Raw genomic sequence first — 27,936 nt, 5'->3', positions numbered from 1 at the left:
CTAGAGCTCTTAGGAAATGCGTTCTGTCAAGAATGCTGCATAGACACGCCCCCTCGATACATTATTGTGTGATTTCCACCCTGTTACTGGACAATGAAAATTATCTAAAAACATAAAACATGTTAAGGCTTTTTGGATATGGAGTGTCTGAATAGTGTGAAGCGGGAGTTCCAGCTTTTTAAATGAAGGCAACATTGGAATTTTGTTCATATTTTGAAAAGTCTGTTAATAAAGTGACTGAATACTCAACTAACAAGTTGTTAGGCATGATAAGTGTCTCAAATCCACAGACTGAAACACATGCATTGTATCCATATAAAGCCCAAGAAAAACTCATTTTCAGGGAAAAAAAACCAAAACAATGTGTGTTGCAAATCAGGAACTATCAGGATTCTATCAGCCAATCGGAATTAAGGTAGGAAAAATCTGATTGGCTGATTGATCGGAACAGCCAATAGAATGCAAGCTCAATCTGATTGGCTGATTGGATAAGCCAATCCGATTGAACTTGAATCTGATTGGCTGATTCAATCAGCCAATCAGATTTTTCCTACCTTAATTCCGATTGGCTGATAGAATCCTATCAGCCAATCGGAATTCGAGGGACACCATCTTGGATGACGTAATTTAAAGGAACCTTCATTTGGACTTAGGACGTCGTTAGAAGAGGATGGATCCGCGTCGGCTGCTTCAAGATGGTCCCGCTCCGCGCCGGATGGAAGAAGATAGAAGATGCCGACTGGATGAAGATGTCTACCGGTCCGGATGCCCTCTTCTTGCCGGATAGGATGAAGACTTCGGACCCTCTTCTGGACCTCTTCTTGCCGGATAGGATGAAGACTTCGGACCCTCTTCTGGACGGATCGGTGATACTCGGCGTAGTGAAGATAAGGTAGGAAGATCTTCAGGGGCTTAGTGTTAGGTTTTTTTAAGGGGGGTTTGGGTTAGATTAGGGGTATTTGGGTGGTGGGTTGTAATGTGGGGGGGGGGTATTGTATGTTTTTTTACAGGCAAAAGAGCTGTTTTCTTTGGGGTATGCCCCGCAAAAGGCCCTTTTAAGGGCTGGTAAGGTAAAAGAGCTGTAAAATTTTAATTTTAGTATAGGGTAGGGCATTTTTTTATTTTGGGGGGCTTTGTTATTTTTTTAGGGGGCTTAGAGTAGGAGTAATTAGTTTAAAATTCATGTAATCTTTTTTTATTTTTTGTAATGTAGTGTTTGTTTGTTTTTGTAATTTAGTGGGGGGGGGGTTGTAATTTAGTTTAGTTGATTTAATTGTAGATAATTGTAGATAGTTTATTTAATTAATTTATTGATAGTGTAGTGTTAGGTTTAATTGTAACTTAGATTAGGATTTATTTTACAGGTAATTTTGTAATTATTTTAACTAGGTAACTATTAAATACTTATTAACTATTTAATAGCTATTGTACCTGGTTAAAATAAATACAAAGTTGCCTGTAAAATAAATATTAATCCTAAAATAGCTACAATATAATTATTATTTATATTGTAGCTATATTAGGGTTTATTTTACAGGTAAGTATTTAGCTTTAAATTGAAATAATTTATTTAATAAGATTTATTTTATTTAGTTAGATTTAAATTATATTTAACTTAGGTGGGTGTTAGTGTTAGACTTAGCTTTAGGGGTTAATACATTTATTAGAGTAGCGGAGAGGTCCGGTCGGCAGATTAGGGGTTAATACTTGAAGTTAAGTGTCAGCGATGTTAGGGAGGACAGATTAGGGGTTAATACTATTTATTATAGGGTTTTTGAAGCGGGAGTGAGACGGATTAGGGGCTAATACATTTATTATAGTAGCGGTGAGGTCCGGTCGGAAGATTAGGGGTTAATAATTGTAGGTAGGTAGCGGCAACGTTGGGGGGGCAGATTAGGGGGTAATAAATATTATGTAGGGGTCGGTGATGTTAGGGGCAGCAGATTAGGGTTACATAGGGATAATGTAGGTTGCGGCTGTGTGCGGTCGGCAGATTAGGGGTTAAAAAAATGTAATAGAGTGGCGGCGATGTGGGGGGACCTCGGTTTAGGGGTGCATAGGTAGTTTATGGGTGTTAGTGTACTTTAGAGCACAGTAGTTAAGAGCTTTATGAACCGGCGTTAGCCCAGAAAGCTCTTAACTCCTGATTTTTTTCTGCGGCTGGAGTCTTGTCGTTAGATTTCTAACGCTCACTTCAGCCAAGACTCTAAATACCGGAGTTAGAAAGATCCCATTGAAAAGATAGGATACGCAATTGACGGAAGGGGATCTGCGGTATGGAAATGTCGCGGCTGGAAAGTGAGCGTTAGACCCTTTCCTGACTGACTCTAAATACCAGCGGGCGGCCAAAACCAGCGTTAGGACCCCCTAACGCTGGTTTTGACGGCTAACGCAGAACTCTAAATCTAGGCATTATTTTTTACTTGTGTCTCTGTCCAAGGTGGGTCAGGTGGGTTCTAATCCTTTGTTTATAATTTTTCTTTTAAATATAATGTAGGTTACAGGACATCTCATTTACTTAATAGTTAATTCTGTTTTTATTTCACCTGAAATTGCTATTGTGTCATAATCATAATTATGGTAAGGAAGCTCCCCTTTATAGGATGGAAGCAGTTAGAATCCGTATGTCTTTTCTCAATGCTAACAAGTATATAAGGACAAATTGTCATTGTTTAGTCCTTCTTAGTGGTTTCAGAGAAGTATTAAACTTTCCAAGTTTTTTGGCCACTTCAAATTTGTTCATTTATCTTTAATGAGAAATCCCTACTTTTTAAAATAGGACTCATTCTATTAGAGATAAGGCTTTATCCTGGACCCAGCAAAATAAGGCCCGTTAAACAGTTATTCAAGACAGCCCCAGGTCTCCCTGAATCTGTTCTCTGTCTGTTAATAACTTTGTTTTTCTTTGTGCGGGCAACATTTAGTATGAAAGTCCTGCAGACTGTGCTATCTTAGTCATATTTGTTTTCCTCCATGTCTTCATGTGGGTTGATATAGTACTAACCTATTAGAAAACAATATTGTTTTCTTGCCTAAAATGTTAAAAGTATTTCACATCATTGATAAAAAGAATCTCTATATTTCCGAATCTTTCCTAGCTTGGCTTTGTTAACTGCAGCCAGCGGGACAAGGAAGATAATATATATATGTGTGTGTATGTATATATATAATCCCATAGATGAGCACTCTCACTTCCAAATCTAGCTGCCAGGGTGCTAGTGAATAGTAGATAACAGTAACAAAAACTTGCACTCACTGGTCTTTCCTTCAGAAACAAACATTTATTGTAACGTTTCGGAGACAGAGTATCCCCTTCCTCAGACTTCAGAGGAAGGGGATACTCTGTCTCCGAAACGTTACAATAAATGTTTGTTATTACAATATATGTGTGTGTGTATGTATACTGTATATATATATATATATATATATATATATTATATATATATATATATATATATATATATATATATATATATATATATATATATATATATATGGGAATGGAAGAAATTACAAAGGATTCTGGGAGGTTTCTACTTCTTACTAGTGTAAACATTTTATTAACCCACTACAAAAGATTCATATGATATAATTTTAAATATGAAGATGTTTCATTATAAATCATATTTATTATTAAAATGTATCAAAGAGCTTTTAGGAGGTATATAAAAGAGCTACAAATCACGTATGTCAAATGCCTTCCCTGCCAGAATACTTGGAAAGGTTTTGCAGGGGCCTTTGGGAGCAGAGAGAAATACTTTGCTTTTATAATAGTGACCACCTGGCACAGTAGCTAGCTATTGAGTTGAGTTTGGTCATGCCTTGCTTGTGCCACATAGTGGTTATGCTTTTGTATGTAGCCAAAGTAACACAACAAGGCAATATCATCCCAGCAAGAGCTGATCGTTTTATGGAGAGGCATATAGATATGTGTATGATTACAGCATCACAAAGTTTTATTTTATTTTTATTTATCTTCCTAGATGGTTTTTAAATTTATAAATACATTAATTTTATTTAACTTTGAGAGCCTTAAACAACTGGAAGAATCTCAAAATTCCTGGGACAGTTACTATTAGTATCTGTCAGTACTAGTCTGCTGCAATTGATTGCTAGTCTGGTGCTAGTGAACTAGTTAATAAAGCTTTAAACACCACAACAACTCAATAAAGAGTCTCACAGTGAAGGCTCAGATAAATGTGTATCTACACATAATTAGCTATAATTATTATTTAGACACAGCTCTTGGATGTCTTATTGGATCAGCCTCCATTGTTGCTCTACAGTACTTTAAGTTTGACTCTATAAGGTACATCACTGATGGCCAACTTCCTATTATGCAAATACATGGGGGCCACAATTTTAAAAGCCTTAAAGGGACATGATACTCATATGTTGACGCACTTGAAAGGGATGCAGCATAGCTGTAAAAAGCTGAGTAGAAAATATCACCTGAACATCTGTGTAAAAAAGGATGATCTTTTACCTTAAAATTTCTTCAGTAGCCACATCCCATTGTAAAGGGACTTTAAGCAGCCAATCAGGATGCTAGTCCCAGTGTTCTGTCGAGATTTCTTATCCCGTCAAAATTTCCTACCGCCCTTTGTGCATGCGCAAAATGAGATCACCGCATTCCACATATGTTTCAAAACATGTGTGGAATACGGTGATGTAATGCAAGCATGCGCAGAACGTGCGGTTGGGAATTTCGACTTTGAGAAAATTATTACCCCATTCCTCACATTAGTGTTTTACACACACTGGCTGCTAATGCGCATTGCAAATAGCTTGGAGCCATGCTGGAGGGGGAAAGGGTTCAGAAATACAGTACACTAAACAAAATGAAAGCAATGGCATTTCAATAAACACAATTTTTTATTATTAACTGAATCTTATCCCACTTCAGCAAGGCTCTCTCCATCGAAATTTCTTACCCCATGCTCTGCACATGCTTGCATTACATCACTGCATTCCTCACATTTTTTTTTAACGTGGAATGCAGTGATGTCATTTTGCGCCTGCGGAAAACGTGGAGGAAAATTTCGTCAGATTAGGAAATCTCAACAGAACATCGCTACTTTCAAAGGAACGTGCAACTGGCATGTGCAGGCACAATCATGTTATTTCCCTCCTCAGTTTATGGAAGTTTAGTATGAAATCCCATGAGATCTGTGAAATCTCATGAGATAACAGTAAAGTAAAGTTTGACATCAGCACTGATGAAGTTAACTGGCTGTTTTTTGGGGGGGTTCAACATGCAGCAACAGTAGCTGGATGAAAACTGGTTACAGAGCAATTACTATAAAAAGCTGAAGAAATTGTGAGGTAAAATATCTTCTTTTTTACATAGACATGTTCAGGTGTTCAGATTTTTACGTGTATGATGTATCACTTTCAAGTGATTTAGCATATGGGTATTATATCCCTTTAATTGCCTCTTACAGATACAGTATATGGCTATTGAACTCACAAATAATATTATATTTTCTAAAAATGTCCAGTAGTGCAGGGCCAGATTAAGGAAAGGGTCGTGTGGTACACTCTGTTTACCATTACCCTTTCAGAAGGTCACTTTGCCTCCCCACCAGCAGTTTAAAGCACATATTTTTTGTTTCCTGGAACCACAAATACCATGGCACACATTCTTAGTTCTTCTTATTGCAAAGGGCCACAAAATCTAGAAATGAGGGCTGCATGTGGCCATCCCTGGTTTACAGATTTACCGTCTATTATAATTATACAATGAGCTGCTGTTTGTAGTGCTTATAATTTATATTTATTGAATTCATGTTTATTCCAAGCCATCCTTTCGTGATAATCTTGTGAATGACATTTTTTGTATAACATATTATATGATAACATTTCAACATATGTTTTTGTATTTAGGTAATAAATATAATCAATGCTGCACAAGAAAATAGCCCAATGCCTGTAGCTGAAGCTTTGGACCGAGTTTTGGAGATCTTGAGAACCACTGAGTTATATTCTCCGCAGCTTGGGACAAAGGATGAAGACCCACACACTAGTGACCTGGTTGGAGGTCTGATGACAGTAAGTAATGTGATGTATCCTAAAATAGAAGGAACCTTAAAAAACATTTATGATGTAAAGTTTCTCTTTAACACTGATGGTAAATGTGTCACGAAACAACAGTTATTTCTTTGTATTGTTCAAGCGTTCCACTAATAAACTTGCAATATAAATATTAGTGCCTCAGACAACAATTTTACATTTTTAAAAAAATTCTGAGACATAAACAACTTCAACTGCCTTAGTTATTGTTTATGAAACTTAATAATGTTGTTACTATTAATGTATTCATAATCTCACATACAAAATAACTAAAGGTGTTATAGAGTTATTTGATCAATTCATTTATCACTACAGTTAAAACCAGTGCTTCTTAAAGGGACATTTTATAGCTGGGTATAACTACAGTAACATGGTTACTACTCACCATGGTACTGTTTTCGCACCTGTACCTGAAGCTCTCTTTAAAGCCATTCTCTTACTTTACCTCATTAAAGAATCCACAGGTAAATTACAAGTTATGGGCACAACGGGATGCAAAACGAACGCAACAAAAGTTGCGTTATTTCACACTCCATTGCGCTGACATTACAAGTTTTCAAAACAGCCGGCTTGTGCGTGCGATATGGTTACGTTAAGCTCCATGCCTCACAAAATACAAGCGCTGTTTTGATGTGCTCATGCACGCATTCCCCATAGACATCAATGGGGAGAGCGGGTTAAAAAATAATCTAACACCTGCGATCGCAGAATGAAAAGCTCCGTAATGCAGCCTCATTGATGTCTATGAATTTCCAAAATCAAATTAGCTAATAGGAATGCAAGGGACATCATTTTGAAAAGGCTCCCTTGCATTGAAGATTCAGTATACGAAGGAAACCGTATGAAGATGATGCTCCGCACGGGATGTCTTCAGGATGGACACGCTCCACGCCGCCGGGATGAAGATAGAAGATGCCCCCTGGATGAAGATAGAAGACGCCGCCTGGATGGAGGAAGACCTCGCCGCCTGGATGGATGAAGACCTTGCCGCCTAGATGTCCAGACTTCAGAAACTGTAAGTGGATCTTCAGGGGTTAGTGTTAGGATTTTTTAAACTTTTTTGGGTGTTTGTTTTTTTAGTTTAGGGTTTGGGCTTTTCTTAAAAGAGCTAAATGCCCTTTTCAGGGCAATGGGTAGCTTAGGTTTTTGTTAGAGTTAGGTTTTTTTTATTTTGGGGGGTTGGTTGGGTGGTGGGTTTTATTGTTGGGGGGTCTTTGTATTTTTTTACAGGTAAAAGAACTGTTTACCTTAGGGCAATGCCCTACAAAGGCCCTTTTAAGGGCTATTGGCAGTTTATTGTAGGCTACGTTTTTTTTATTTTGGGGGGCTTTTTTATTTTTATAGGGCTATTAGATTAGGTGTAATTCTTTTTTATTTTTGATAATTTTGTTTGTTATTTTTCATAATTTAGTGTTTGTTATTTTTTGTAATTTAGTATTTTTTATTTTTTGTAATTAGATACTTTGTAATTTTTATAGTAGTGTTAGGGTTTTTTTTAATTGGTAGTTAGTTTAATTTTAGTTTAATAGTTATATTAGTTGAATTGTTAGTTTAAACTTAGTTTTTTTAATTTGACAGGTGAGTTTTAATTTAATTTAAGATAGGGAAATTGTAATTTTAATATAAAGTTAGGGGGGTGTTAGGTTTAGGGGTTACTAGTTTAAATTAGTTTATTGCGATGTGGGGGGCTTTCAGTTTAAGGGTTAATAGTTTAATTTAGTATATTTTGTTGTGGGGGCTTGCGGTTTAGGGGTTATTAGGTTTATTACAGTGTCGGCGGTGTCTGGGAGTGGCGGAATAGGGGTTAATAACTTTAGTATAGTGGGGCGATGTGGGCGGACGGCAGATAAGGGGGTTAATAATATTGAAATGGTTTTTGCGATGTGGGAGGGCGGCGGTTTAGGGGTTAATAACTTTATTATAGTGGTGACGATGATGACGGGGAGCGGCGGAATAGGGGTTAATACATTTTATTAGTGGCAGCGATGTTGGGAGCGGCAGATTAGGGGTTCATAACTTTAATATAGTGTTTGAGATGCGGGAGGGCCTCGGTTTAGGGGTTAATAGGTAGTTTATGGGTGTTAGTGTACTTTGTAACACTTTAGTTATGAGTTTTATGTAACAGTTTTGTTGTGTAAAACTCATAACTACTGGTCTCAGATGGCGGTACGGATCTTTTTAGCCTCACCGCAAAACTCGTAATGGCAGCGCTATGGAAGTCCCATTAAAAAACGTAATATTTACGAGTGCGGGTCTGACGTTTCATTACAGGCTAAAAGGCTTGCGGTACAGCTATACCGACAAGACTTGTAATGGCTGCGTTGCTGTTTTAACACTGAAATTACCATTTTTTCAGCGTTAAAACACGAACGCAAAACTCGTAATCTAGGTGCCAGTTAGTAAAGCTCTGCATTTTATACTGGGTGGCGCCATCTTGTAGCCTGTGTAGCCTGTGTATTGTTGCATCCTGTGAGAAGAGCAGTGCAATGTCACTAACTAATACTTGTAAGGGGTTAAAATAATAGAATAACTTTGAAGACCGCTGCAGGCAAAGGAGGAAAACAATAGCATGGTGAGTATTAAAGGGACATGAAACCCAATTTTTCTCTCTCATGATTTAGAAAGAGCATGCAATCTAATTTGCTTCATTCTCTTGATATACTTTGCTGAAAAGTATATCTAGATAGTTTCAGTAGCTGCTGATTGGTTGTTGCATATAGATTCCTTGTGTGATTGGCTCACCCCTGTGCATTGATAGTTATTCAACAAAGGAGAGCTAACGAATGAAGCAAACTAGATAATATAAGTAAATCGGAATGTTTAAAAATGTATTCTCTAGTTGAATCATAAAAGAACATTTTTGGGTTTAGTGTCCCTTTAACTATTCTATTGTAGTTGTACTCAGCAGTTTAATGTCCCTTTAATTCTGGTCTTTAGGACCCCCAACAGCCCAGATTTTCATGTTACCTGAACACAGGTGAAATAATCAGATGTTGGATGAGAGCAGGTTAGTAACTATGGTTACTGGTTGATTATTTCACCTGTGTATAAAAATCTGGCCTGTTGGGGGTCCTTAGGACTGTCATTAAGAGACGCTAATTTAGGGTTACTAACACCTTATTGGGATTCTTACAGTTCAAACTCATTCTAATATACATACTGTACTTATAGTTATTTCTTATGTATAAATCTGCATTGTGGTTTGTCTGTGATTTTGAGAATAATAAGTAGAGGAATATGAGAGGCTGGAGAAGAGAACAAATAGATTAACTTCTGGAGTAGCATTTAATGTGGGGGGGTTTTTAAGATTTAATATCAAGCTTTAATTACCTGTTAAAATTGCTAGAATATTTATAAAAACTATGTATATGCTTATTTGAAAGGGATATGAACCCCAATTTTTTTATTTCATGATTTAGATAGAGCATGCAATTTTAAGCATTATTCTAATTTACTCCTATTATCAATTTTTCTTCGTTCTCTTGGTATCTTTATTTAAAAAGCTTAGAAGTCGACCCATTTTTGGTTCAACACCCTGGGTAGTGCTTGCTGATTGGTTGCTACATTTAAGGGATACTAAACACACATTTTTTCTTTAATGTTTCAGGTAGAGCATGCAATTTTAAGCAACTTTCTAATGTACTCCTATAATCAATTTTTCTTTGTTATCTTTCTATCCGGACCATTTTTGGTTCAGAACCTGGGTTGTGCTTGCTGATTGGATGGCTAAATGTAGCCACCAATAAGCAAGCACCATCCAGGGTGCTGAAGCTAAAATGGGCTGGCTCCTAAGCTTTACATTCCTGCTTTTTAAATAAAGATAACAAGAGAATGAAGAAAATGTATAATAGGAGTAAATTAAAAAGTTACAATATAACGCAGGAGGTGTGCATTGTTTACCAATTTTAAAGTTCATCTGCAGTGCATACAGTTAAATTTAAACCAAAAAAGTAAAGAAGTAGATACCTACATTTTTAAATAGATATCAAAAAGAATGACACAGGCAGCACTTGCCGTGAAAAAAAATATCAGTATAATTTTATTTAAACCTCATAAAACACTGGTGAGACCAAACTTGGTCTATTACTATAAAACATGTTAATAAACACTATGGGAAATACAGTACTGTATTATTAATGTTATATGGCACACAAGGTACAGTTCAATGTCACATAAACATCAGGCAAAATAAGAGCACTTAAAGTGCCAAAGCACGCTCTCTCATACTTATTGTCTGTAACTGACAGTCCATTTTTAACAAACACACTAGATGAAATCATAATGGAATGAAGGTGATGATAAATGAATGAAATTTCTTAGGCCTAGATTTGGAGTTCGGCGGTAGCCGTCAAAACCAGCGTTAGAGGCTCCTAACGCTGGTTTTGGCCGCCCGCTGGTATTTGGAGTCAGTGATTAAAGGGTCTAACGCTCACTTTACAGCCGCGACTTTTCCATACCGCAGATCTCCCTACGCCATTTGCGTAGCCTATATTTTCAATGGGATCTTTCTAACGCTGGTATTTAGAGTCGTTTCTGAAGTGAGCGTTAGAGCTCTAACGACAAGATTCCAGCCGCCTGAAAATAGCAGGAGTTAAGAGCTTTCTGGCTAACGCCGGTTCATAAAGCTCTTAACTACTGTACCCTAAAGTACACTAACACCCATAAACTACCTATGTACCCCTAAACCGAGGTCCCCCCACACCGCCGCCACTCGATTAAAATTTTTAACCCCTAATCTGCCGACCGCCACCTACGTTATATTTATGTACCCCTAATCTGCTGCCCCTAACCCCGCCGACCCCTGTATTACATTTATTAAACCCTAACTTGCCCCCCACAACGTCGCCGCCAGCTACTTAAAATAATTAACCCCTAATCTTCCGACCGCAAATCGCCGCCACCTACGTTATCCCTATGTACCCCTAATCTGCTGCCCCTAACATCGCCGACCCCTATATTATATTTATTAACCCCTAATCTGCCCCCCTCAACGTCGCCGACACCTGCCTACACTTATTAACCCCTAATCTGCCGAGCGGACCTGAGCGCTACTATAATAAATGTATTAACCCCTAATCCGCCTCACTAACCCTATCATAAATAGTATTAACCCCTAATCTGCCCTCCCTAACATCGCCGACACCTAACTTCAATTATTAACCCCTAATCTGCCGACCGGAGCTCACCGCTATTCTAATAAATGTATTAACCCCTAAAGCTAAGTCTAACCCTAACACTAACACCCCCCTAAGTTAAATATAATTTTTATCTAACGAAATAAATTAACTCTTATTAAATAACTTATTCCTATTTAAAGCTAAATACTTACCTGTAAAATAAACCCTAATATAGCTACAATATAAATTATAATTATATTATAGCTATTTTAGGATTAATATTTATTTTACAGGTAACTTTGTATTTATTTTAACCAGGTACAATAGCTATTAAATAGTTAAGAACTATTTAATAGTTACCTAGTTAAAATAATAACAAATTTACCTGTAAAATAAATCCTAACCTAAGTTATAATTAAACCTAACACTACCCTATCAATAAAATAATTAAATAAACTACCTACAATTACCTACAATTAACCTAACACTACACTATCAATAAATGAATTAAACACAATTCCTACAAATAAATACAATTAAATAAACTAGCTAAAGTACAAAAAATAAAAAAGAACTAAGTTACAGAAAATAAAAAAATATTTACAAACATAAGAAAAATATTACAACAATTTTAAACTAATTACACCTACTCTAAGCCCCCTAATAAAATAACAAAGCCCCCCAAAATAAAAAATTCCCTACCCTATTCTAAATTAAAAAAGTTACAAGCTCTTTTACCTTACCAGCCCTGAACAGGGCCCTTTGCGGGGCATGCCCCAAGAATTTCAGCTCTTTTGCCTGTAAAAAAAAACATACAATACCCCCCCCCCAACATTACAACCCACCACCCACATACCCCTAATCTAACCCAAACCCCCCTTAAATAAACCTAACACTAAGCCCCTGAAGATCTTCCTACCTTGTCTTCACCATCCAGGTATCACCGATCCGTCCTGGCTCCAAGATCTTCATCCAACCCAAGCGGGGGTTGGCGATCCATAATCCGGTCCAGAAGAGGCTCCAAAGTCTTCCTCCTATCCGGCAAGAAGAGGACATCCGGACCGGCAAACATCTTCTCCAAGCGGCATCTTCGATCTTCTTCCATCCGGAGCGAAGCGGTAGGATCCTGAAGACATCCAGCGCGGAACATCCATCCGGACCGACGACTGAACGACGAATGACTGTTCCTTTAAGGGACGTCATCCAAGATGGCGTCCCTCGAATTCCGATTGGCTGATAGGATTCTATCAGCCAATCGGAATTAAGGTAGGAATTTTCTGATTGGCTGATGGAATCAGCCAATCAGAATCAAGTTCAATCCGATTGGCTGATCCAATCAGCCAATCAGATTGAGCTCGCATTCTATTGGCTGTTCCGATCAGCCAATAGAATGCGAGCTCAATCTGATTGGCTGATTGGATCGGCCAATCGGATTGAACTAGATTCTGATTGGCTGATTCCATCAGCCAATCAGAAAATTCCTACCTTAATTCCGATTGGCTGATAGAATCCTATCAGCCAATCGGAATTCGAGGGACGCCATCTTGGATGACGTCCCTTAAAGGAACAGTCATTCGTCGTTCAGTCGTCGGTCCGGATGGATGTTCCGCGCTGGATGTCTTCAGGATCCTGCCGCTTCGCTCCGGATGGAAGAAGATCGAAGATGCCGCTTGGAGAAGATGTTTGCCGGTCCGGATGTCCTCTTCTTGCCGGATAGGAGGAAGACTTTGGAGCCTCTTCTGGACCGGATTATGGATCGCCAACCCCCGCTTGGGTTGGATGAAGATCTTGGAGCCAGGACGGATCGGTGATACCTGGATGGTGAAGACAAGGTAGGAAGATCTTCAGGGGCTTAGTGTTAGGTTTATTTAAGGGGGGTTTGGGTTAGATTAGGGGTATGTGGGTGGTGGGTTGTAATGTTGGGGGGGGGGTATTGTATGTTTTTTTTTACAGGCAAAAGAGCTGAAATTCTTGGGGCATGCCCCGCAAAGGGCCCTGTTCAGGGCTGGTAAGGTAAAAGAGCTTGTAACTTTTTTAATTTAGAATAGGGTAGGGAATTTTTTATTTTGGGGGGCTTTGTTATTTTATTAGGGGGCTTAGAGTAGGTGTAATTAGTTTAAAATTGTTGTAATATTTTTCTTATGTTTGTAAATATTTTTTTATTTTCTGTAACTTAGTTCTTTTTTATTTTTTGTACTTTAGCTAGTTTATTTAATTGTATTTATTTGTAGGAATTGTGTTTAATTAATTTATTGATAGTGTAGTGTTAGGTTAATTGTAGGTAATTGTAGGTAGTTTATTTAATTATTTTATTGATAGGGTAGTGTTAGGTTTAATTATAACTTAGGTTAGGATTTATTTTACAGGTAAATTTGTTATTATTTTAACTAGGTAACTATTAAATAGTTCTTAACTATTTAATAGCTATTGTACCTGGTTAAAATAAATACAAAGTTACCTGTAAAATAAATATTAATCCTAAAATAGCTATAATATAATTATAATTTATATTGTAGCTATATTAGGATTTATTTTACAGGTAAGTATTTAGCTTTAAATAGAAATAAGTTATTTAATAAGAGTTAATTTATTTCGTTAGATAAATATTATATTTAACTTAGGGGGGTGTTAGTGTTAGGGTTAGACTTAGCTTTAGGGGTTAATCCATTTATTAGAATAGCGGTGAGCTCCGATCGGAAGATTAGGGGTTAATAATTGAAGTTAGGTGTCGGCGATGTTAGGGAGGGCAGATTAGGGGTTAATACTATTTATGATAGGGTTAGTGAGGCAGATTAGGGGTTAATAACTTTATTATAGTAGCGCTCAGGTCCGCTCGGCAGATTAGGGGTTAATAAGTGTAGGCAGGTGTCGGCGACGTTGTGGGGGGCAGGTTAGGGGTTAATAAATATAATATAGGGGTCGGCGGTGTTAGGGGTAGCAGATTAGGGGTACATAGGGATAACGTAGGTGGCGGCGGTTTACGGAGCGGCAGATTAGGGGTTAAAAAAAATATGCAGGGGTCAGCGATAGCGGGGGCGGCAGATTAGGGGTTAATAAGTGTAAGGCTAGGGGTGTTTAGACTCGGGGTACATGTTAGGGTGTTAGGTGCAGACGTAGGAAGTGTTTCCCCATAGGAAACAATGGGGCTGCGTTAGGAGCTGAACGCTGCTTTTTTGCAGGTGTTAGGTTTTTTTTCAGCTCAAACAGCCCCATTGTTTCCTATGGGGGAATCGTGCACGAGCACGTTTTTGAGGCCGGCCGCGTCCGTAAGCAACTCTGGTATCGAGAGTTGTATTTGCGGTAAAAATGCTCTACGCTCCTTTTTTGGAGCCTAACGCAGCATTTGTTTGAACTCTCGATACCAGAGTTAATTTTATGGTGCGGCCAGAAAAAAGCCCGCGGAGCGTTAACAGCCCTTTTACCGCCGAACTCCAAATCTAGGCCTTAGTGTGTACAAAACCCTCTCCTTTCCATATCCAGATCCAATATAACTTAGGTAGTGTGATCAATGAAACTGTCATAATATCCATTGTGTGCATACTGTAGCTTTAAAATCGCCATTTAGGAAAAAAGGCATTCCTTGTTAGCAATACTGACTTCAATAGTATACAGACACTTATGGCTGCTCCAGTGTAGAAAGTGCTTGATGCATATATTCTGCTGCTTAGATGGTTCTCACAGGGGACTTCCCTCCAGGGCCTGCTCTCACAACTTCCAGCAAACGCCTCAGCAGTCACAAGCCCAACACACAGGTGCAGTTTCCCACAGGCTCAGAGCATTGTTTCAAAAGTGATTAGCTACACATAATGTTTTCACTGCAAGTGCTGCCTGTTTCATTCTTTTTTATATCTATTTATACATATAGGTATCTACTTCTTCTTTACTTTTCTGGTTTAAATTAGATAGTTGCTTAAAATTGCATGCTCTATCTGAATTATCCCTTTAAGCCATCAAAAAAAGGTGGGTTTCATATACCTTTAAATTGTGTACAATTCTAACAGGACATTAGTAAAGACAATCTACTGTAATATTATACATTGATGTATTTTTACAAGATAAAGGCATTTCAAACTATTCAACAGTATATTGGCTATTTCATTACAATAATTGAGATATTTCAGGGTTGTAATTCACTCAAAAGTACTAATTGATAAATCTAGTTTTGCTAAATTGATTCAAATATGAAACATACCCATTTATCAATCAGTTAAGCTTGTACACTAAATTACATTAAGTTACATGGAAACATAAATGTTTTTATAACCTCATCAAATATTTAATCATATCAAATTGAAATTTCTACAAAAGCCATGAATTAGTCCATTAACCACTCTGAAATTCATATTCTATGAAAGAAAATGTTTTAATAATACCCAATACACACACATAAAGGGAAAGCATTAGGTCTATGAGCTATTACAGCTTATATAGCCTGATAATTAGCAGACCCAGGATCATGCATCAAAAGCAATGCTGCTTCCAGTGTATTTAAAGAGACATACAAAGCTAAATGAACTATTAAAAAATGGAATTGATGCTATTACTTTATTTTTCCAGTTAGTGCATTTACTAGGCTGACCATATTGCCGCTTTAAAAAGGGACACATATGAAAAATACATGTCAGGGTTCTTAAAATAGAACATCATTCAAAACATTTCTTTAAACAGCCCTGACATATGTATTTTTCATGTGTCCCTTTTTAAAGCGGCAATATGGTCAGCCTAGCATTTACAGTATTTTACTCCTGAGCAAAAAGTGGCATTACATTTAAAAAAACATACAATAATATAAGGTATAATAAAAAGAAATATATTGTTTAATATTATTAATATAAAAAACTCAAAGTACCTATATTGTTTTATGAAAACATGTCATGTTAAAATGTTTTTGAACCAAATATTATTTAATGTGTTAAAACTGATATTTGAACTAACTGGAACAGAAGTGCTCATTAGCAGATATTTATCTCATTTGAAATAATCAAATAATAAAACATTTTAAAATACCCAAATAATGACATCATTTTAAAATATTCAACTGAAAATAACATTGCAATACCTTCTTTTCAGAAGAATACATTTTTTTGACACCAGAAAAATAAGGAAAATCACAAAACATAAACTCCACAAAGAACTGAGGCCTTATGTGTTAGACTGAAAGAAGCCTTTTGAAAACGGAAATGGTAAAAAGGAGATAGTACAGTGTTCTCCACAGAAAAACATGCCACCAGCTGGGTGGCATTATATAAAGTAGCTGGGAGGGTGTAGTATAATACTTTCAATAGTATAACAGTTTCTGCTATCCAAAGCACCAATTAATTGCATAATTTAGCATATATTTATCTAATGATAATTTCAGCAATAAACATTGACATTTTTAATATTAGCTAATTTTAGCTTCTTTTTTTTTTTCTAACAGTTTAGCCACGTGGTCAGTAAAATTAGCCCATTAAAAAGGTCCTGGGGAGAACACTATAATATATATTAAACGCTAGAGCAAAAAGTAAACTGGACATTACCTAGTTACATTATTCAAATTTAACGTTTCATTTTCATCTTTCTTAAAACTGCTTTTTTACTGGACGGATGGTTTTGTTTGCACCAGCGTCTGGTATTTACATGCTACTGCCAGTATTCAGGAAATGTGCTGAGAAAATCCTGACATCAAGGCAGTGCTGTGTTCCCACATCCTGCTCTCTGTGGCTGCCAATGCTAGAGGTTATTAGGATGATAAATGAGGAAAAAATGTTTAAAGAAACAACATATCTATTTATTTTCTGATCGGTCACCAAAAGAGAGAACGCTCCGTGTTTGCATTGAATTGACAAGCTGTGAGGTAGTGGTACATTTCATGAATGAGCTATTGGTTTTGGGAGGGAAAATACCTTTTTTAAACCATATGCACTGTGAAAGTGACATTATTCATTTACTATAGATAGACAACATATTTCAATAGTTAAAGGGACAGGAAACCCCCATATTTTATTTTGTGATTTGAATGTAACATTCAATTTTACTGAACTTTCCAATTTACTTCTATAATCATATCTGCTTCATTCTCTTTGTATCCTTTGCTGAAGAAACTGACAGCTAGCTGAACACTTCTAGTTAGCCAATCACAAGAGACAAATGTGTGCAGGCACCAATCAGCAGCTAGCTCCCACTAGTGTAGGATATGTGCGTATTCTTTTTCAACAAGGAATACACACCTGTAACCTGCTTTTTTATGTAGCCAGATGTAAACAAGCTCTTTCACTAATCACTACGTAGCATGTAGCAGGGTCAGTTCTGCTGTGAGTAGTGGATAAAAAGCAGAATGTGCAGAAGTAAATGACAAGAAAACCAGGCGAATATGAATAATGATTATACATTATATTTTTCTATGCTTAAAGGGACAGTCTACACCCACCATATATGTATTTTAACATATTCTTACATATCACACAAGCACCCTTCACCATGTCCCTCTTCTATAAGCTTTCAAGAAGTTGCTGAAAATGTAACAGATTTAAACCTTTGTAACTGCCTAAAATGGCCGCCAAGCTCAGCCCACTGCTTTGCATAGTTGATTTATGTCTAGTTTCCTCCTATCATGATCGAGTCGTAAATAAGTTTTTATACCCGCTCCCGCTGATCTGCAGTTGATACATATGAGTGTTGCTGCCTATTCATTCCCCAAATAGTCTGCTGTAATGTTTGTTCTGGAAGGCTTGATAGTTGCTTACGGCTCTGCATATGTATAGTATGTTAGTATGTTCTCCCCCACTTCATCCCTGTATTAACATTGCTGTGTGTATGTTAGTTTTCTTTCTACACAAACCACTGCCCCTCTTCCACTAGCCGGATTACCTCCATATTTCCTGTCTCTGTGTGGCAAAATCTTCAATCCCCTGCTTCTTTTGTCTGCCGGTGTCTGCTACTATATCCCACACTTTCTCCTTCACATTATCTCGTTTTGCTTTTCTGTTGTAGTCTGAGCCTCTGTGCCTTAATTAAAGGGACACTGAACCCAATTTTTTTCTTTCCTTATTCAGATAGAGCATGACATTTTAAGCAACTTTCTAATTTACTCCTATTATCAAATGTTCTTTATTCTCTTGGTATCTTTATTTGAAATGCAAGATGTAAGTTTAGATGCCGGCCCATTTTTGGTGAACAACCTGAGTTGTCCTTGCTGATTGGTGAATAAATTCATCCACCAATAAAAAAGTGCTGTCCAGAGTTCTGAACCAAGAAAAAAAGCTTAAAGGGACATGAAACCCCAATTTTTTTCTTTCATTAATTAGAAAGAGTGTGCAATTTTAAACAACATTCTAATTTACTTCTATTATATAATTTGTTTAATTCTCTTGATGTTCTTTGCTGAAAAGCATATCTAGATAGGCTCAGTAGCTGCTGATTGGTGCGTGCACATAGATGCCTCGTGTGATTGGCTCACCCATATGCATTGCTATTTCTTCAACAAAGGATATCTAAAAAATAAAACAAATTATATAATAGAAGTAAATTTGAATGTTGTTTAAAATTGTATTCTCTAACCGAATCATGAAAGAAAATGTTTGGGTTTAATGGCCCTTTAAATGTCTTCTTTTTCAAATAAAGATTGCAAGAGAACGAAAAAAAATTGATAATAGGAGTAAATTAGAAAGTTGCTTCAAATTGCATGCTCTATCTGAATCATGAAAGAAAAAAAATTGTGTTCAGTGTCCCTTTAATAATAATATTTGTTTTAATACACTAAATATTAATAATATTTAGTTTTAATACACTTATTATGTAATCGTTTTACATATTTTTAGACACTATGGTTTCTAGGAAAAAGCACTGTACAGCATGTCATATTTATTTATCTGTTCAGGGTTTATTACTGCAGTAGTAGTTATAATAATGTTTATTATTTTATTATTTCTAATCTATGTATTGTTCTTGGAGATGTCTCGAAATAGTGCATTTTTGTCTGTAATATAAATATTATGAAATTGTGCTAATATATATATATATATATATATATATATAGATAGATATATACACACACACATATATATACTGTATATATATATGTATAGTAAGATGGAAAAACAAACATATGCAGACGACTTTCAACACAACTTGATTTATTGTTCCAGATAAAAAATATCCATGAGTACATGATCATAGGGGGTCACAACGATAATATTTGCTTGCAGAAAACTGCTGCTGACATGTTTCGCCCGTCAGGGAGTAGTCATAGCTACAGATAAAACACCTGCTTGCCTATTTAAGGCAGCAGGGAAAACCTGGTAGGTTAAAACTTAACTGGCAAGGATATGCAATAGGTTAATTATAAACCTTCCATCTTACACCATAATATGCCTATTATCATAGTAAGGGACACAATTCATTCAAATCATAATATGCCCCTTACATTTGTATAGGGACAAAATTGAGTTACAGAACATGATTATTTGATCAATAAAGATGGTAATAATAATAATAATAACGGGAACTCTCTAAATGGCACATACGTGTTAAAGTTTACTCACTTAGACATACATGCATGTGTCTCTAAGAACACAAGTTACATATTACACATATATACACATATATATAGATATATATAAATTATATTATAAACAAAAAATGCATTATTTAGAGACATCTCCAAGAACAATACATAGATTAGAAATAATAAAACAATGTTGTAAGTAAAACTAAAAGTAGTCAGAACATATAAAGAGCCAGGGGCCCGATCCGATATGCAGGGTCGCCCGCAAAAGCCGGCGACGCCGAAATTTGAGCTGGTTTGGTATCCTATATACGGCGTAACCAAGAAGTTACGCTCGTATATTTCTGCCTTCGCCCGTAATTTTTTGGGCCATAGGCAGGTATACCAAACCAGCGCAGTTTGGTATCCAATATACAGCGTAAGGACTTACGTGGCGAAAATGGAGAAATCTTACTCCATTTTCACCTCACCACAAAATGCAGCCGTAGTAAGCCTTACGCTGTCTATTGGAGCCCCGTAACTCCCTAAACTAGCTGCAAAATAAACCTAACACCTAACCCATGCGCAATGTCTATCTACCTGTCAACCACAATCCCCCGCCGCAATCCCTAATAAAGTATTTAACCCCTAAACCGCCGCACACGGACCCCGCCGCCACCTACATTAAAAGTATAACCCCCTAATGTGATCCCCCTACACCGTCGCAAGCTACATTACATACCCCCTAAAATGAGTCCCTTACACCGCCGCCATCTACCTTACTTACCCCCTAAAGTGAGCCCCTACCCCGCCTCCATCTACCTTACCTACCCCCTAAAGTGAGCACCTACCCCACCTCCATCTACCTTACCTACCCCCTAAAGTGAGCACCTACCCCGCCGCCATCTACCTTACCTACCCCCTAAAGTGAGCACCTACCCCGCCGCCATCTACCTTACCTACCCCCTAAAGTGAGCCCCTTACACCGCCGCCATCTATTTTAAAAATATTAACCCCTAATTTAATCCCCCTACACCGCCGCCAGCTATATTAACTATATTAACCCTAATTATATTAGGGTCAATATAGTTAATATAGTTATTATATTATATATATTAACTATATCAACCCTAATTATATTAGGGTTAATATAGTACAAGATTTTTAAGCTAATTACACCTATTCTAAGCCCCCTAATAAAATAATAAAGCCCCCCAAAATAAAAAAAATTCCCTGCCCTATTCTAAATTAAAAAAGTTCACAGCTCTTTTACCTTACCAGCCCTTAAAAGGGCCTTTTGCGGGGCATGCCCCAAAGAAAACAGCTCTTTTGCCTGTAAAAAAAAACACAATACCACCCCCCAACATTACAACCCACCACCCACATACCCCTATTCTAAACCCACCCAAACCCCCCTTAAAAAAATCTAACACTACCCCCCCTGAAGAGCTCCCTACCTTGTCTTCACCCAGCAGGGCCGAAGTCTTCATCCGATCCGGGCGATGTCCAATCAAGCGGCAGTTAAGTCTTCTTCCATCCGGCGATGTCTTTAATCAAGCGGCAGTGAAGTCTTCTTCCATCCGGCAATGTCTTCAAGCAAAGCGGCATCTTCAATCTTCTTTCTTCGCTCCTCCGCCGCGGAGCATCCATCCTGCACGAAGACTAAACGAGGAATGAGGTACCTTTAAATGACGTCATCCAAGATGGCGTCCGTCGAATTCCGATTGGCTGATAGGATTCTATCAGCCAATCGGAATTAAGGTAAAAAAATCTGATTGGCTGATTGAATCAGCCAATCAGATTCAAGTTCAATCCGATTGGCTGATTGGTGACGTCATTTAAAGGTACCTCATTCCTCGTTTAGTCTTTATGCCGGATGGATGCTCCGCGGAGGAGGAGCGAAGAAAGAAGATTGAAGATGCCGCTTTGCTTGAAGACATCGCCGGATGGAAGAAGACATCGCCGGATGGAAGAAGACTTCACTGCCGCTTGATTGAAGACATCGCCAGATGGAAGAAGACTTCACTGCCGCTTGATTGAAGACATCGCCCGGATGGAAGAAGACTTCTCTTCCGCTTGATTGGACATCGCCCAGATCGGATGAAGAGTTCGGCCCGGCTGGGTGAAGACAAGGTAGGGAGATCTTCAGGGGGGTAGTGTTAGGTTTTTTTAAGGGGGGGTTTGGGTGGGTTTAGAATAGGGATATGTGGATGGTGGGTTGTAATGTTGTGGGGTGGTATTGTGTTTTTTTTTACAGGCAAAAGAGCTGTTTTCTTTGGGGCATGCCCCGCAAAAGGCCCTTTTAAGGGCTGGTAAGGTAAAATAGCTGTGAACTTTTTTAATTTAGAATAGGGCAGGGAAATTTTTTTATTTTGGGGGGCTTTATTATTTTATTAGGGGGCTTAGAATAGGTGTAATTAGCTTAAAAATCTTGTAATTTTGTTTTATTTTTTGTAATTTAGTTTAGTTTAGTTTATTGTATTTTAGTTTAGATATTTGTAGTTTATTTAATTTATTGATAGTGTAGGTGTATTTGTAACTTAGGTTAGGATTTATTTTACAGGTAAATTGGTAATTATTTTAAACTAGGTAGCTATTAAATAGTTATTAACTATTTAATAGCTATTGTACCTAGTTAAAATAAATACCAAGTTACCTGTAAAATAAATATAAACCCTAAAATAGCTACAATGTAATTATTAATTACATTGTAGCTATCTTAGGGTTTATTTTATAGGTAAGTATTTAGATTTAAATAGGAATATTTTAATTAATAATATTAATATTAATTAGAGCTATTTTAATAAGAATTTAGTTAGGGATGTTAGAGTTAGATAGGGTTATTATACTTAATATATATATATATATATATATATATATATATATATATATATAATATAATAACGATATTAACTATATTAACCCTAATATAATTAGGGTTAATATAGTTAATATAGCTGGCGGTGGTGTAGGGGGATTAAATTAGGGGTTAATATTTTTAAAATAGATGGCGGCGGTGTAAGGGGCTCACTTTAGGGGGTAGGTAAGATAGATGGCGGCGGGGTAGGGGCTCACTTTAGTCGGTAGGTAAGGTAGATGGTGGCGGGGTAGGGGCTCACTTTAGGGGGTAGGTAAGGTAGATGGCGGCGGGGTAGGGGCTCACTTTAGGGGGTAGGTAAAGTAGATTGCGGCGGAGTAGGAGCTCACTTTAGGGGGTAGGTAAGGTAGATGGCGGCGGTGTAAGGGGCTCACTTTAGGGGGTAGGTAAGGTAGATGGCGGCGGGGTAGGGGCTCACTTTAGGGGGTAGGTAAGGTAGATGGCGACGGGGTAGGGGCTCACTTTAGGGGGTAGGTAAGGTAGATGGCGGCGGGGTAGGGGCTCACTTTAGGGGGTAGGTAAGGTAGATGGCGGCGGGGTAGGGGCTCACATTAGGGATTATAGATTTAATATAGCTGGCTGCGGGGTCCGGGAGCGGCGGTTTAGGGGTTAATAACTTTATTAGGTGGCGGCGGGGTCCGAAAGCAGCGGTTTAGGGGTTAATACATTTATTGTTAGGATAGTGAGGGGGGATAGCGGATAGAGGGTTAGACGTGTCGGGCTCTGTTTGGGAGGCGTGTTAGACAGTACGGGAGATTTTATACTTTAGTCAGGTTTTGTAGGCGCCGGCAGTTTCTAAAGTGCCGTAAGTCACTGGCGACTCCAGAAATTTGTGCTTACGCAGATTTCTGGACATCGCTGGTTTGTCAGACTTACGGCACTTTAGCCTCTGACGGCGCCGTATATGGGATAGCTCGAATTGCGAGCTGAAACTACTGGCGGCGGGGGTTCCCTCGCTTGCGCCGCTAACTACGATCTTTATCGGATTGCGCCCCAGATCGACAGAGATCCAGAGAGGGGGGAGACAGAGAGAAACAGCGCAGAGAGAGAGATAAAGGGAAAGAGAGAGAGAGAGAGAGAGAGGGGGGGGGGAGAGAGACATAGGGGGAGACAGAGAGAAATAGAGCAGAGAGAGAGATAAAGGGAAAGAGAGAGAGAGACAGGGAGGGGGAGACAGAGAGAAACAGAGCAGAGAGAGAGAGAGAGAGAGGGGGGGAGGAGAGACAGGGGGAGACAGAGAGAAACAGAGCAGAGAGAGAGATAAAGGGAAAGACAGAGGGACAGGGAGGGGGAGACAGAGAGAAACAGAGCAGAGAGAGAGAGGGGGGGAGACATAGGGGGGGGGGGCAGGGAGAAGCAGAGCAGAGAGAGACAGAGGGGGGAGTCAGAGAGAAACAGAGCAGAGAGAGGCATAAAGTGGGAGAGAGAGACAGGGGGGAGAGAGAAAGAACCAGAGGTGGAGAGAGAGCCAGAGGTATGGAGACAAAGGGGGGAGACAGAGTGAAAGAGGGGAGAGAAAGACAGAGGGGGGTTGAGAGCAGAGACAGTGTCAGTTATGAACTGCAAGATACACCCATTTTCTGCAATAATTAAAAAAAAAGAAAAACATCTAAGTAGGGGGAAAGCACTATTAACAAATATATTTTGTTTCTTTCTACACATCCCACAAAGAAGAGGAAATTAAAGCAAATAATTATTGGGGTTACCATTTAAATATAAATCAGCAAACTGAGGCTCCAGTGAGACCTTATCTTCCAATCCACAATCAAGTTTAATTGGAGAAACGTTGTACTTTGCAGAAGCCAGTATCACTCTTAACCTCCCCTAGTTATTATGTTATTGATGGCGCACTTACATCTTTGAGAATTCCCTCCCTGTCGGCATATTGCATGATGCGCTGTGCCAGCCTAGGACTTACTGTGCATCTGCACGATGTACATAGATGAGCCAACAGAGAGCGCTCCATGGTGCACAATCCCACCCCCCCCCCATGCACAGACAGCTGACTGAGCTGACAGAGTGCACGCCACCAGACCCCCTTCCTCTGCACAAATGATTTGAATTAGTCATTTTTTTTTCTCATTTAATGTATCTAAAAAATAATAAATACCATTATTTTTAATAATGATGCATGACTGTGATTATAATTCCTGCAGCTGCGACAGGCCCCCTTAAGTGCAGGACCCTCGGTCAAGGGCCTAATGGCCTGAATGCTTATTATGCTTCTGATGTGTGTGTGTGTATATATATATATATATATATATATATATATATATACACTCACACACACACATATTTAGACATGTATATGTATGTATCTCTTTGTTAAAGCCCTTTACCTACCTTTTTTTTCTAACACCTGAGACCACTTGAGACCACTTTTTTGTGCAATATTTGTTTTTTAATCATTATTAGATGGTGTTATTATGAGTAAGTGTTCTTTTAATGTGTTTTGTGCAATTGTTTTGTTTTGCAAAACAGTTAATCAGAGCTCTGAGAACACGCTATCCCGACGCGTTAACTTCAATTGCGCTCAAGTGTTTACTTTAAACTTGTAACACAAGCAATACATCTGATGCACGAAAACGCCTACAAATGAAACCCTTTACGCTTGCGCTTAATTGTTAGGACACCACTTGTAATCTAGCCCTATATGAGGGAGAGGTGCAGAGATGAGATCAGGACAACTGTGGTTTATAACATTCATAAGTAATGAGCCAAAATGTATTAGACTTTATTAACAATAACATAAATCAACAACTGAAAAGAAAAAAAAATTCTTACCAAAAGAATATAAAGATTATATGCTTTGCATTCCTGCTTTTTAAATAAAGATAGCAAGAGAACGAAGAAAATTTAATAATAGGAGTACATTAGAAATTTGCTTAAAATTGCATTCTCTATCTGAATCATGAAAGAAAAAAAATGGGTTTAGTGTCCCTTTAAAGGTAACAGCATTTTAAAAATGTAATATGTATTTAGCTCACCATAACTGGTGTGTATGTGTATGTGTGTAACTACAGTATGTGTGTGTGTATGTGTGAATGTGTTTATGTGTGTGTATGTGTATATTTGTGTGTGTATGTGTATATTTGTGTGTGTATGTGTATATGTGTGTGTATGTGTATATGTGTGTGTATGTGTATATGTGTGTGTATGTGTATATTTGTGTGTGTATGTGTATAGGTGTGTATGTGTATATGTGTTCGTGTGCGTTTGTCTGTATATATGTGTGTATCTGTGTGTGTGTATGTGTGTGTGTATGTGTGTGTGTATATGTGTGCATGTGTATATGTGTGTGTGTGTATGTTTGTGTGTATGTGTGTATGTATGTGTATATGTGTGTATGTGTATATTTGTGTGTATGTGTATATTTGTGTGTGTATGTGTATATGTGTGTGTATGTGTATATGTGTGTGTATGTGTATGTGTGTATGTATGTGTATATGTGTGTGTATGTGTATATGTGTGTGTATGTGTATATTTGTGTGTGTATGTGTATAGGTGTGTATGTGTATATGTGTTCGTGTGCGTTTGTCTGTATATATGTGTGTATCTGTGTGTGTGTATGTGTGTGTGTATATGTGTGTATGTGTATATGTGTGTGTGTGTATGTTTGTGTGTATGTGTGTATGTATGTGTGTATGTGTATATGTGTGTAAGTGTGTGTGTGTATGTGTATATGTGTATGTGTGGGTATGTGTATATGTGTGTGTGTGTGTGTGTATAAGTGTGTGTATGTGTATATGTGTGTATGTGTATTATAGAACTATCCATAAAATGTAAAACAACTTTTTTATCTCAATTTCAATTCCTGTCTGCTAGAATCTAGTACATGGTGTATTTATAGTACCTGGTGCAGAACTGATGTTTTCCATATCTGATGCAGTGCAGTAAGCTTATGCCTCCGTACTACATGGCAGGGTCACATTCAATAATACGTTAAATAGAAGGCACTATAAATCAACAATGTCTTTTATGTGTGAAACATATAAGCTTGGCTAAATATATTATTGTGCATTTTGTGAATAAATATTTAAAGTAGGTTATTAAAGGGACAAATTACAGGCATTTTTAAATATGTATCAGAAATGAATCACTGCACTTGGATTGCAAAAGATCTGCTTACAAAAAACATTTTAAAACATTTTTTAAAATGTAATATTGTTAGCAAAATAGCAAGTTTTGCAGTTCAAGGACACACCCCTTTGAAAAGTTCTTCATTTCTTTTATCTTCTTTGCTGTGGTCAGTTAGGAGTAGATATACATGTTATGCTGAACTGAACAAGCTATCACTGTGAAGCATGTAGGAAGATTAGGATCCTAAATGTTTATAGAATTACACAGCATCTTTTTGCTGCAGTGGAAAAACAACACTATACATAATTACATTTGAGAAAAAGCAGGCAAATTAAATAATGACAGTACATTGCAAAGGTTTTTTTCAAGATGCATAATTAAATGTTTTGTATGGAGAATTTAAATTGAAATGTAATGTCTATTTAGATGTGAAATCCTGCATTATGTATTTCCATGTATGGTTTCTATGCATATGTTTTGGTACAAGCTGAAAAAGATGGGATAAATGGGAGGAAAACTGTCCATTAAGTATTATATGAGCTAGTCAATAGATCATTGTACCAGCAATAGTGTTAGAAGCAACATAGAAGAAAAGGGTGATTTTGTGCTCAGGGGCTTAATATTATAAGCAAAGGTCATTGTGATGCAGCATACAACTTTCATAGCAAACCCTTAACTTGTTTGTGCTCTTCACAATTCATATCTGAATGACAGTTACTAACCTTGTATGCTAATCTAAACTCAGAATCTAATATTCAAACCAAACTCAAGTTTTCCCTGTTGGCACTTTGCACTACATATAGATATTGATGAACAAGACTCACATTAGAGTACAAATGCCAGCATAGATGACATTGGAATTATAGTTCACTCTCTGTGCTCTGTAATCCTTGACGAGCACGCATTTACCTATTGAATATATGCATGTCCCTGCATCACATTTTTTCCAGCTCTTTAACCAATCATATAGGTTGGGTTTTTTTTCAAATCCAGTCATCAGGCCCCCTTATTGGCCAGATTTTCATGGTATCTAAACTGGTGCATAGCTGACCAGTAACCATGGTTATTAACCTGCTCTCAACCAAGGTAATCCTAAAATTCTGGCTTTTTAGGGAGGCCTGGGGACTGCAATTAAATAACCCTTATAGAGTGAAGTCTTATGCAGTCTAGAGAACACATGTATGCTCTCTTCACCAGCTATATAACTTCAGCTGACCTGAGGTCTGATTCATACTCACCTCCTTTATGCCAGCTATGAAACCCCCGGGCAGATGTATGCACCCCATGAAGACAACATGAGACACCAGACAATATGCATGCCCCTT

The 27,936-nt window shown here is 37.7% G+C and overlaps 1 protein-coding gene across 3 annotated transcripts in view; it reads left to right on the top strand.

Annotated features, from left to right (window-relative positions):
- The window catches only part of PDE8A (phosphodiesterase 8A), a 1,084,545-nt gene that overhangs the window by 966,107 nt on the left and 90,502 nt on the right, over window positions 1-27,936 (top strand). For all 3 annotated transcript variants that reach the window (XM_053717432.1, XM_053717431.1, XM_053717430.1), the window contains exon 14: window positions 5,887-6,051. In XM_053717432.1, the coding sequence (XP_053573407.1) occupies window positions 5,887-6,051 (165 nt within the window). The remainder of the gene's footprint in view (window positions 1-5,886; window positions 6,052-27,936) is intronic.

The sequence above is a fragment of the Bombina bombina genome, chromosome 6 (genome assembly GCF_027579735.1).
Source record: "Bombina bombina isolate aBomBom1 chromosome 6, aBomBom1.pri, whole genome shotgun sequence".
Classification (NCBI taxonomy): domain Eukaryota; kingdom Metazoa; phylum Chordata; class Amphibia; order Anura; family Bombinatoridae; genus Bombina; species Bombina bombina.
This window is presented reverse-complemented; position numbering and strand designations above follow the sequence as displayed.